This window comes from Bombina bombina, chromosome 5 (genome assembly GCF_027579735.1).
Source record: "Bombina bombina isolate aBomBom1 chromosome 5, aBomBom1.pri, whole genome shotgun sequence".
In the NCBI taxonomy this organism is placed as follows: Eukaryota; Metazoa; Chordata; class Amphibia; order Anura; family Bombinatoridae; genus Bombina; species Bombina bombina.
The window spans coordinates 802,220,096-802,232,760 of NC_069503.1; the positions used below are offsets into that span (position 1 = coordinate 802,220,096).

At 39.3% G+C, this 12,665-nt stretch overlaps 1 protein-coding gene across 1 annotated transcript in view; it reads right to left on the reverse strand.

Moving 5' to 3' along the window:
- The window catches only part of CEP192 (centrosomal protein 192), a 1,162,204-nt gene that overhangs the window by 72,311 nt on the left and 1,077,228 nt on the right, over positions 1 to 12,665 (reverse strand). The window contains exons 43-44 of the mRNA XM_053715857.1: positions 10,785 to 10,788; positions 3,595 to 3,710 (exon numbers count right to left, since the gene is read on the reverse strand). Of these exons, the coding sequence (XP_053571832.1) occupies positions 3,595 to 3,710; positions 10,785 to 10,788 (120 nt within the window). The remainder of the gene's footprint in view (positions 1 to 3,594; positions 3,711 to 10,784; positions 10,789 to 12,665) is intronic.

Sequence of the window (12,665 nt, forward strand, 5' to 3'; positions counted from 1 at the left end):
TGCACAGTTGTAATGGTCTTAGATGGATGCGCGCAAAAGGAACTATGTCCATTGCCGCTACCATCAACCCGATCACTTCCATGCACTGAGCTACGGAAGGAAGAGGAACGGAATGAAGAATCCGACAAGAGTCCAGAAGCTTTGTTATTCTGGCCTCTGTTAGAAAAATCCTCATTTCTGAGGAATCTATAATTGTTCCCAAGAAGGGAACCCTTGTTGACGGGGATAGAGAACTCTTTTCCACGTTCACTTTCCAGCCGTGAGATCTGAGAAAGGCCAGGACGATGTCCGTGTGAGCCTTTGCTCGAGGGAGGGACGACGCTTGAATCAGAATGTCGTCCAGGTAGGGTACTACTGCAATGCCCCTTGGTCTTAGCACCGCTAGAAGGGACCCTAGTACCTTTGTGAAAATCCTTGGAGCAGTGGCTAATCCGAAAGGAAGCGCCACGAACTGGTAATGTTTGTCCAGGAATGCAAACCTTAGGAACCGATGATGTTCCTTGTGGATAGGAATATGTAGATACGCATCCTTTAAATCCACCGTGGTCATGAATTGACCTTCCTGGATGGAAGGAAGGATAGTTCGAATGGTTTCCATCTTGAACGATGGGACCTTGAGAAATTTGTTTAAGATCTTGAGATCTAGGATTGGTCTGAACGTTCCCTCTTTTTTGGGAACTATGAACAGATTGGAGTAGAACCCCATCCCTTGTTCTCTCAATGGAACAGGATGAATCACTCCCATTTTTAACAGGTCTTCTACACAATGTAAGAACGCCTGTCTTTTTATGTGGTCTGAAGACAACTGAGACCTGTGGAACCTCCCCCTTGGGGGAAGTCCCTTGAATTCCAGAAGATAACCCTGGGAGACTATTTCTAGCGCCCAAGGATCCAGAACATCTCTTGCCCAAGCCTGAGCGAAGAGAGAGAGTCTGCCCCCCACCAGATCCGGTCCCGGATCGGGGGCCAATATTTCATGCTGTCTTGGTAGCAGTGGCAGGTTTCTTGGCCTGCTTTCCCTTGTTCCAGCCTTGCATTGGTCTCCAAGCTGGCTTGGCCTGAGAAGTATTACCCTCTTGCTTAGAGGACGTAGCACCTTGGGCTGGTCCGTTTTTACGAAAGGGACGAAAATTAGGTCTATTTTTTGCCTTGAAAGGCCGATCCTGAGGAAGGGCATGGCCCTTACCCCCAGTGATATCAGAGATAATCTCTTTCAAGTCAGGACCAAACAGCGTTTTCCCCTTGAAAGGAATGTTTAGTAGCTTGTTCTTGGAAGACGCATCAGCCGACCAAGATTTCAACCAAAGCGCTCTGCGCGCCACAATAGCAAACCCAGAATTCTTAGCCGCTAACTTAGCCAATTGCAAAGAGGCGTCTAGAGTGAAAGAATTAGCCAATTTGAGAGCATTGACTCTGTCCATAATCTCCTCATAAGGAGGAGAGTCACTATCGAGCACCTTAATCAGTTCATCAAACCAGAAATATGCGGCTGTAGTGACAGGGACAATGCATGAAATGGGTTGTAGAAGGTAACCCTGCTGAACAAACATCTTTTTAAGCAAACCTTCTAATTTTTTATCCATAGGATCTTTGAAAGCACAACTATCCTCTATGGGAATAGTGGTGCGTTTGTTTAAAGTAGAAACCGCTCCCTCGACCTTGGGGACTGACTGCCATAAGTCCTTTCTGGGGTCGACCATAGGAAACAATTTTTTAAATATGGGGGGAGGGACGAAAGGAATACCGGGCCTTTCCCATTCTTTATTAACAATGTCCGCCACCCGCTTGGGTATAGGAAAAGCTTCTGGGAGCCCCGGCACCTCTAGGAACTTGTCCATTTTACATAGTTTCTCTGGGATGACCAAATTTTCACAATCATCCAGAGTGGATAATACCTCCTTAAGCAAAATGCGGAGATGTTCCAATTTAAATTTAAATGTAATCACATCAGATTCAGCCTGCTGAGAAATGTTCCCTAAATCAGTAATTTCTCCCTCAGACAAAACCTCCCTGGCCCCCTCAGATTGGGTTAGGGGCCCTTCAGAGATATTAATATCAGCGTCGTCATGCTCTTCAGTAACTAAAACAGAGCATCCACGCTTACGCTGACAAGGGTTCATTTTGGCTAAAATGTTTTTGACAGAATTATCCATTACAGCCGTTAATTGTTGCATAGTAAGGAGTATTGGCGCGCTAGATGTACTAGGGGCCTCCTGAGTGGGCAAGACTCGTGTAGACGAAGGAGGGAATGATGCAGTACCATGCTTACTCCCCTCACTTGAGGAATCATCTTGGGCATCATTGTCATTATCACATAAATCACATTTATTTAAATGAATAGGAATTCTGGCTTCCCCACATTCAGAACACAGTCTATCTGGTAGTTCAGACATGTTAAACAGGCATAAACTTGATAAGAAAGTACAAAAAACGTTTTGAAATAAAACCGTTACTGTCACTTTAAATTTTAAACTGAACACACTTTATTACTGCAATTGCGAAAAAACATGAAGGAATTGTTCAAAATTCACCAAACTTTCACCACAGTGTCTTAAAGCCTTGAAAATATTGCACACCAATTTTGGAAGCTTTAACCCTTAAAATAACGGAACCGGAGCCGTTTTAAGCTTTAACCCCTTTACAGTCCCTGGTATCTGCTTTGCTGAGACCCAACCAAACCCAAAGGGGAATACGATACCAAATGACGCCTTCAGAAGTCTTTTATAAGTATCAGAGCTCCTCTCACATGCGACTGCATGCCATGCCTCTCAAAAACAAGTGCGCAACACCGGCGCGAAAATGAGACTCTGCCTATGCTTTGGGAAAGCCCCTAAAGAATAAGGTGTCTAAAACAGTGCCTGCCGATATTATTATATCAAAATACCCAGAATAAATGATTCCTCAAGGCTAAATAAGTGTTAATATCAATCGATTTAGCCCAAAAAAGGTCTACAGTCTAAATAAGCCCTTGTGAAGCCCTTATTTACAATCGTAATAAACATGGCTTACCGGATCCCATAGGGAAAATGACAGCTTCCAGCATTACATCGTCTTGTTAGAATGTGTCATACCTCAAGCAGCAAAGGACTGCAAACTGTTCCCCCAACTGAAGTTAATTGCTCTCAACAGTCCTGTGTGGAACAGCCATGGATTTTAGTTACGGTTGCTAAAATCATTTTCCTCATACAAACAGAATTCTTCATCTCTTTTCTGTTTCTGAGTAAATAGTACGTACCAGCACTATTTGAAAATAACAAACTCTTGATTGAATAATGAAAAACTACAGTTAAACACTAAAAAACTCTAAGCCATCTCCGTGGAGATGTTGCCTGTACAACGGCAAAGAGAATGACTGGGGTAGGCGGAGCCTAGGAGGGATCATGTGACCAGCTTTGCTGGGCTCTTTGCCATTTCCTGTTGGGGAAGAGAATATCCCACAAGTAAGGATGACGCCGTGGACCGGACACACCTATGTTGGAGAAAGAAAGTTATTTTACAGTTAAGTTGGTTTTAAAGCAAAATAGAGTGATACAATAACACAAGATTCAAAACAAATAATATATTTTCACAACAAGCCAAGTATATTGAACATACCCAGTCTTAAGAGAAGATGCTTCAGAGCCAGATCTCTGCCTTGGTTTAACATGAGCTTCTGTTTTAATAAATATTTCAGCAGAACTTTTTCCTGAAACTGTTTCATCCTTAATACCCTGGGAAGAAAGCACAATTAAATACATTTATTTATAAATAAAGTTAGATGTCCTGAAAATATACTGCAAGAGGTTTTACTTTTTTAAAAGCAGAATTTTTGCACCTAACAATTTAGCTCCATGTCAACAACATATCAGTCCAAGTAATATAACATGGAAGGCGTCTTAAGCATTATCTCATCCACTAGAAGACAAAACCTTAAACAAATCTTCAGTCACAGCTGGCTCTAAATCATACAATTTGGTGGTTCATAAAAGTTAAAACAAGTTAAATATCAAAATTGCATAAGAAACAGGTAGTGGGGGTTCTATTGGGTCACAAAAACACCACAATTGTAGCCCACATGTGTTGCCCCTTCCTGAACTATCCAGCTACACCCACAATGAGCAAAACCATCCAAAAGTTACCTGTGACTCTATCCACAAACCTCTCAAATTTGTATTCCTTCCTATTGCTAGCTGTTTTTTTCAACTTCTCTCTTCACTTCTCAACTTCCATTGCATAAACTATTGTGCATGTAAAAAGGCACTACAATTAGAATCTACCTAGGACAAGGTAGACTTTCATGTGTTGTCACTCAAAATGATTTCACTACTAGGACTTGGACTGAAAGAGTTTAATGGAAGACACTGACTATTTTTTTGTTATAAAAGAAAGATTTAAAAAAACAAACCAAAAAAAAACTTATAAAAATGGATTTCAGTGTCTAGAAGAGACTCTGTATCAATAATCTCAAAGACCCCAAACTGGCTAAAAATGCAGAGATTTTGAAAAACAAGGACAAATTAGGATAAAAACAAATTATGCTTACCAGATAATGTACTTTCCTTCTGTATGAGGAGAGTCCTCGGCTTAATTCCTTACTTGTGGGAAACCTATACCCAAATCTTGAAACAGGAGGGTAAAGAGAGAGGCGGCCCCTATTCTGAGGGCACCACAGCCTGCAAAACCTTTCTCCGAAAAGCTCGTTCAGCCGAAGCAAAAACGTCAAAATTGTAAATTTTTTAAAAGGTATATAAGGAAGACCAGGTAGCCGTCCTACAAATCTGATCCATAGAGGCCTCATTCTTGAAGGCCCAAGAGGAAGTCACAGCTCTAGTTGAATGAGACTTAATCCTCTGAGGAGGCTTATGACCCGCTGTCTCATAAGCTAAGTGAATAATGCTCCTCAACCAAAAGGACAAGGAAGTGGACGAGGCTTTCTGCCCCTTACGCTTCTCAGAATAGACAACAAACAAAGAAGAAGTCTGTCTAAACTCCTTCGTAGCCTGGAGATAGAACTTCAAGGCCCGAACCACATTCAAATGATGAAGTAACCGTTCCTTCGAAGGAGGAGGATTAGGACACAAGGAAGGAACCACAATTTCCTGATTGCTGTTGCAACCTTAGAAAGAAAAAAACCTAACCCAGTACGAAGAACAACCTTATCAGCATGGAATACTAGGTAAGGGGGGTCACATTGCAAGACAGCCATCTCGGATACTCTGCGCGGTGAGGCAATAGCCAGTAGAAAAAGAACCTTCCAAGATAGTAATTTAAATGTCAATTACATGCATAGGCTCAAACGGAGCCTTCTGCAAAACTATAAGAACAAGATTTAAACTCCAAGGAGGAGCGCTAGATCTAAACACACACCTGATTCTACTCAGAGCCTGAAGAAAAGACTTGACATCTTGAAGGTCAGCGAGCCTCTTGTGCAGTAAAACAGATAGGGCCAAAATCTGTCCCTTAAGGGAGCTAGCAGAAAGGCCCTTCTCCAGACCATCCTGGAGAAAAGAAAGAATCCTGGAACCCTGAACTTATGCCAGGGGAATCCACGCTCTTCACACTAGAATAAGTAGGTTCTCCACAACTTATGATAGATGCGACGAGTAACCGGTTTATCAGCTTGAATAAGAGTATCAATAACTCTCTCAGAGAAACCTCTCTTGGCTAGGACTAAGCATTCAATCTCCATGCAGTCAGCCTCAGAGAATCTAGATTTTAATGAACAAAGGGACCTTGCTCCAGCAGATCCCTGCAACAAGGTAACCTCCATGGAGGAGATGAGGACATCCCCACCAGGTCTGTGCACCACATCCTCCGCGGCAACGATGGAGTAATTAGAATCACTGATGCTTGCTCATGCTTGATGCGGGCTACTACATGAGGGAGAAGTGGTAATGGCGGAAAAATGTAGATCAGACTGAACCTCCAAGGCACTGCTAATGCAACTATTAGCTCCACCTGAGGATCCCTGGATCGCAAACCATGTCTGGGTAGCTTGAAATTGAGCCAGGACGCCATGAGGTCTATCTCTGGCGTCCCATATCTGTTGCAAATCTCCGCTAACACCTCAGGATGGAGAGACCATCCCCCTGGATATAAGGATTGTCTGCTGAGGAAAACCACTTCTAAGTTGTCCACACCCGGAATGTGGATCGCTGACAGCGAGCAGTTGTGGGCCTCCGCCCATTGCAGAATTCAAGATACTTCCCTCATTGCTAGGGAGTTCCTTGTTCCCCCCCTGATGGTTGATGTAAGCCACCGATTGGAATCTGATAAACTGGGCCAAACCCAGAAGAGGCCATGCCTTCAGAGCATTGAAAATTGCTTGAAGTTCCAAGATGTTGATCGGGAGGAGGGATTCCTCTTGAGCTCACAAGCCCTGTGCCTTCCTGTCACCCCAAACAGAATGACTGGGGGATGAGGAGAGTGGGGAAGGTATTTAAGCCTTTAGCTGGGGTGTCTTTGCCTCCTCCTGGTGGCCAGGTTCTTAATTCCCACAAGTAATGAATGAAGCAGTGGATTCTCTTCCCATTAAGATGGAAAGGGTCTTTAAAAGTAGTACTGTCTTCTAAAGGGGTAGTAGTACGCTTAGACAAAATGGAAATATCCCCATCAACCTTAGGAAGAGTCTCCCACAATTCCACCTTAGCAGAAGGTAAAAGGATATAACGTTGTAAACCTTGCAGAGGCATTATAAGAATTACTTGGCTTAGACGATTCCCTGAAAACCACATCAGAAACAGCTTCAAGGATAGGAAAAACCTCAGGGAGTTTAGCATCAGTCTTAAAAACTGAATTTAAACAATTACAAGGATTATCCTCAGAAACTTTCAAATCTTTTACCATCAAAGTAAATAAGACCTCTTTCAGAAGTGAATTAATTAATATTTTAAACAACAAAGAGCATGTAAAAAGTTAAACATCAGAGGAGGAGGACTCATCTGAGAAAACTCCCCTTCTGAAGAAAAAAAACTAACACTGATCTTTTACACTTACTTGAAGACAGAGAGAAGTCAGAGCCTCAGAGATAGAAGATTTGATGAAGTCTTTCACTGGTTATACAACTAAGGCACTCTCTTTAAAAGGACAAAGGGAGTAGTAATACCCATAGAAGCAGCATTAGGTTGGTCTGAATGCATCAACATAAACATGAGTCACATAAATAAGCTGGAGAAACAACTTTTTTTTTCTTCTTCTCATTAACACTTAACAGTAGGAAGGTGTTAAGTGGACTTGGCTTCTAAGGTAGATTTAGGGACAGAACCAGAATCTATTATAGCATTGAGCAAAGCAAAGCAAAAATAATTATATCCCCTTTAAAAAAATCTCTTGAGGAATAGAAATAATTTAGTCCCTCCTAAAGTAGCTTAAAAGGATCTACAAGTATAAGGCGCGCTGAGCTGAGCTACAAAACAAATGAGTAGAAAAACATCACATCTGAAGGCCAGCTAACGCTCAGAGGAACTGAATAACACCTGCAAAAAAACTAACCAGGAAGGGGATTACCATGTGAAACCCTACATACGCAAGACGAACTAACAATACAGAATGAGCTGATGAGCGCTTTTCCGACATGCTTTAACCTAACATGCCTTAACCTAACGTGCACCATAAAAACTGACACAAGCAAAAAAAGCAAGAGGAATAAAATAGAGATTCTGTCCCAGGGATATATATATATATATATATATATATATATATATATATATATATATATATATATATATATATATATATATATATATATATATATATATATATATATATATACACACACATCTAAATATCTATCTATATCTAAATATATATCTATATATATCTACACATACATATACACGCATACACAGTACTGTGCAAAAGTCTTAGACCACCATTAGATTTGTTGTTTTAGCAATGGTATAAAGACCATATATAATTATTTCTTAGTCTCTTTATTAGAATACAACCAGAAAATACAGGATATTAGTATGCAGTACTAAAAAAAAGAAAATCAGAAAAAAACCTTCTTCTATAGGCTAAAATGGCAAGTATTTAGTGTGACCTTCCCTTACACTTGAGCAATAGCAGGAACCTGGTTCTCTAAACCTAAATGGAACCGAAATGAATGTCATTGCTAACACCTGTATTTGTCCTACTATCTCATGTCAAAATGACTGCTGTGAAAAAGGTCTAAAACACCAGGTTTGTGTAAGATATGTTTGAGCATTACATACACATGTAGTATGAGTTTACTTCATTGGAAGCTTGCTAATAAGACCAACTTTCAATCACATCATTCCATTCAAAATGCCAAAGATCACAAAATTTTACCAACATAAATAATACTTCAGCAAAGCCACCCTCAAAGGGAAATCAGCAAACAAACTGGATACACAAGCTGTGGTATTCAAGCTGTTATAAAGAAATATGAATAATCTAGAGAGGGTCAAGGACAAAAAAAGGACTGGAAGGCCAAGAAAACTTTCAAAATCTGATGAGATTTTCACAGAGTTTCTTCTTTGAGAGACCGGAAGAAGTCCAGCAAAGACCTGTCTTAGCACCTGGCAGCTTCATCGGGATGCTAAGTTTACCCTTCTACAGCCTGAAGAAGCTTGATCAGGAATGGTCTTTGTGGAAGGGTAGCAGTCAAGAAACCACTTTTCGGAAGGGGAACAGTGTGAAAAGGCTAAAATATACTAAAGCGGACAAAGATTGGAATGAAGATCAGTGGAAAAGAGAATTATGTACTGCGGCCTTGAGTAAAACATGGTGGAGGGTATGTCCTGGTTTGGGGCTGTATTTCTGTCAGTTGTGTTGACAATATTGTACGAATTGATGGGATCATGAATGCTGAAAAGTACAGACAGGTTTCATCATTCCATTCCTTGAGAAAGTGCCTGATTTAGAAAATGTTTTTATTTTTCAGCATGATAAACAACCAGTACTGAAACATATTAGCAGAGGTTATGGAGTAGGATTAGATCCATAGGAGGGCAAAAGACAAGTCCCTGCAAAACAATTATGGAGATCTCATATGAGGTGAACAGAGAGTAACAAACCATACCCCATATATATCCCTCTGACAAGCACTGAACTCTGAGGGAAACCGGGCATCAATATAGACTGACAACCCCTCTCTCTGATGAATAAAATATGCATCTTTAATCTTTGACCACCTCCAGCGGAGGTAAAGTAAATACTAAGGTAACTGTGAGGTGGGAGGGGTTTTATAGTGCTCTTGGCGTTTGAGAATCTTTGCCTCCACCGAGTGGAAAAGAATAATAATTCCAAGGAGTAATGGATCGTGGATTCTCACCAACTGTATGAAAGAAAAAAAAAATTATGCTTACCTGATAAATTTCTTTATTCCAATTACTAGTGGGATATTAAACTCCTGGCCAGAAGAAAGAGGCAAAGAGCACCACAGCAAAGCTGTTAAGTGTCACTTCCCTTACCCATAATCCCCATTCATTCAGCCGAAGGAAAATGGAAAAAGAAGAACACAAGGGTAAAAAAGGTGCCTGCGGTTTACTCAAAAAAACTCCTGAATTATAATTAAAAAGAGGGCGGGTTCGTGGACTCTTCATGTCTGGAAAGAAAGACATTTATCAGGTAAGCATACATTTTGCTTTCTTTCCTAAGAAATGGAGAGCCCATAACTTCATATCAATTACTAGTGGGAACCAATACCCAATCTAGAAGACACGGAATGAACAGGGATGGAGAAAAAGGCAGGAGGACCTAAACAGAAGGCACCACCACTTGAAGAACCTTTCTTCCAAAAGAAGCCTCAGCCGAGGCAAAAGTATCAAATCTGTAGAATTTGGAAAAAGTATGCAAAGAGGGCCATGTAGCCGCCTTGCAAATCTGTTCCACAGAAGCTTCATTTTTAAAAGCCCAAGAAGAGGAGACAGCCCTTGTGGAATGAGCCGTAATTCTCTCAGGAGGCTGCTGTCCAGCAGTCTCATAAGCCAAACTAATCAAACTTTTCAACCAAAGAGACAGAGTAAGCAGAAGTGGCCTTCTGACCCTTATGTTTTCCAGAGAAAACAATAAACAGGGCAGAAGATTGCCGAAAATCTTTAGTAGCTTGTAAGTAAAATTTTAGCGCTTGCACAACATCCAAGTTATGCAAAAGACATTCCTTATGAGAAGAAGGATTAGGACAAAAAGGAGGGACAACAATTTCCTGATTAATGTTTCGATCCGACACCACCTTAGGGAGAAAACCCAATTTGGTACAAAGCACCGCCTTATCAGCATGAAAAATAAGGTACGATGAATCACACTGCAGAGCTGAAAGCTCAGACACTCTACTAGCAGAAGAGATAGCAAGAAGAAACAAAACCTTCCAAGATAACAATTTTATATCAACAACATGCATCGGATCAAATAGAGCCTGCTGCAAAACTTTAAGAACTAGATTAAGGCAACAGTTACCTATCCAGCAAAAATTAAAATTTTAACAGAAGTTGAACGCATAACATTGAATACTCCTGAGGAGGTCAGGGATTTTGCTAGATTAAAAGGGTTTTATACTCGGATATATTACGTTCTAAAAGGAAAGCAAATGTATGACATGACAATGTCATTTCTCCTTAAACCTATGGAAATTGGTATTATAGAAGTATTATGCAAGAGAAACAAGTATTTTTATTTCTGGTTTTCTGATTTGACAAAACGAATATCTAAAAATGCTAAAAAGATAAGGTATATAGTTATTATTTTAATTGCCTCCCCCCTCCTCCATTATGGGCTTTAAATATTTGTCCCAAATGTTTAATAAAAAAGTAACAGGTCTCGTGGAATGTAGGGGGGGGATTTACCTCCCTACAGAAAAGGAAAAAAGTGTTAACACAATTAAAACAGCATAGAATAGACATAGCATGCTTACAGGAGACACAATTAAAAGAAATCAAATTGGTTAAATTAAAAACTGGTTGTGTTGGTGAAGTGATGGGTACTCCTTGCACTGGTAGGAAAAAGGAAGTAGCCTTTCTATTTAACAAGAATCTCCACTATGAAATTACTAATGTCGAAATGGACAAAGAGGAAAGATATTTAATTATACAGATTGTAGTGGAGGGAATTGTATTAACATTATGCAATATTTATGGACCTAATAAAAAAGATTAAAAAAAAATGGGAAACGTTACAAGCCAATTTGTTGCCTTTTTTCTCTGGTAATTTAATTATTGCAGGAGATTTCAACCTGACAGACTATCCTACGTTAGATAGACTTAATTTCTCTCTGAATAAAGACAATAAACAGCACACCAAACTGTTTACAAATTTTAAAAATCTATTACATGTTAAAGACATTTGGCGGATACAAAACCCTGATTTAAAGAAATTTACTTGTGAATCTCATGCTCATCAAACTATGTCTAGAATAGACTATTTTTTTAATTAGTGAAACATTAATGACTTTTGATATACATGCAGATATCCAGGAAATTGTTATTACAGATCAAGCAATCATTACACTAAATATTAAAATTTTAATAGATTCTTCTTCCCAAGATATCTTGCTTCAAATACATAATTCAATACCTGGCTTAAAATAAAATGGTTAGAATTTATTCACATTAACTCAACACCAGAAATTGGTGCGGAAACACTCTGGGAGAGCTTTAAAGCAGTAATAAGGGGGGAGATTAAAGCATAACTGGTCCTGCAAAAATGTAAATACATTACTAGAAACATTCAGTTAGCTAACCATCTCCGCAACACCTACAATTCCTATATGTGACCCATCTAAAAAAACTTTGGCAGAGATACCAGAAATCTAAAAGAACAAGAGAAGTTTTTCTAGCTCAAAAAGTTGTACAAGATGATCTTAAATCAGGGTTTTTCTTTTTTCGACATGGAGGCAAGTCAGGTAAACATCTAGCCAATTTAAAAAAAAAAAAAAAAAAAAAGATCTATGATCAAAGCCATGAAAACATCGTCAGGTAGAACCACGATTAATAAAGAAATAAGTAATTATATCTATAAATATTTTCAAGAATTATATGCAGACTCAGAAATAAATGTTAAAACAAAAATAAATTCTGGGAAAAAAACATAATTTATGTAACAACTTACCTGATAAATTCATTTCTTTCATATTGGCAAGAGTCCATGAGCTAGTGACGTATGGGATATACAATCCTACCAGGAGGGGCAAAGTTTCCCAAACCTCAAAATGCCTATAAATACACCCCTCACCACACCCACAATTCAGTTTAACGATTAGCCAAGCAGTGGGGTGATAAAGAAAGGCCTAGAAAGCATCAACAAAGGAAATTTGGAAATAATTGTGCTTTATACAAAAAATCATAACCACCATAAAAAGGGTGGGCCTCATGGACTCTTGCCAATATGAAAGAAATGAATTTATCAGGTAAGTTCTTACATAAATTATGTTTTCTTTCATGTAATTGGCAAGAGTCCATGAGCTAGTGACATATGGGATATCAATACCCAAGATGTGGAATCTTCCACTCAAGAGTCACTAGAGAGGGAGGGAATAAAAATAAAAACAGCCATATTCCGCTGAAAAAATTAATCGACAACCCAAAAAAATAAGTTTATTTCATTTTTGAAAGAAAAAACTGAAAACAAAAGCAGAAGAAAAACTGAAACAGCTGCCTGAAGAACTTTTCTACCAAAAACTGCTTTCGAAGAAACAAATACATCAAAACGGTAGAATTTAGTAAATGTAT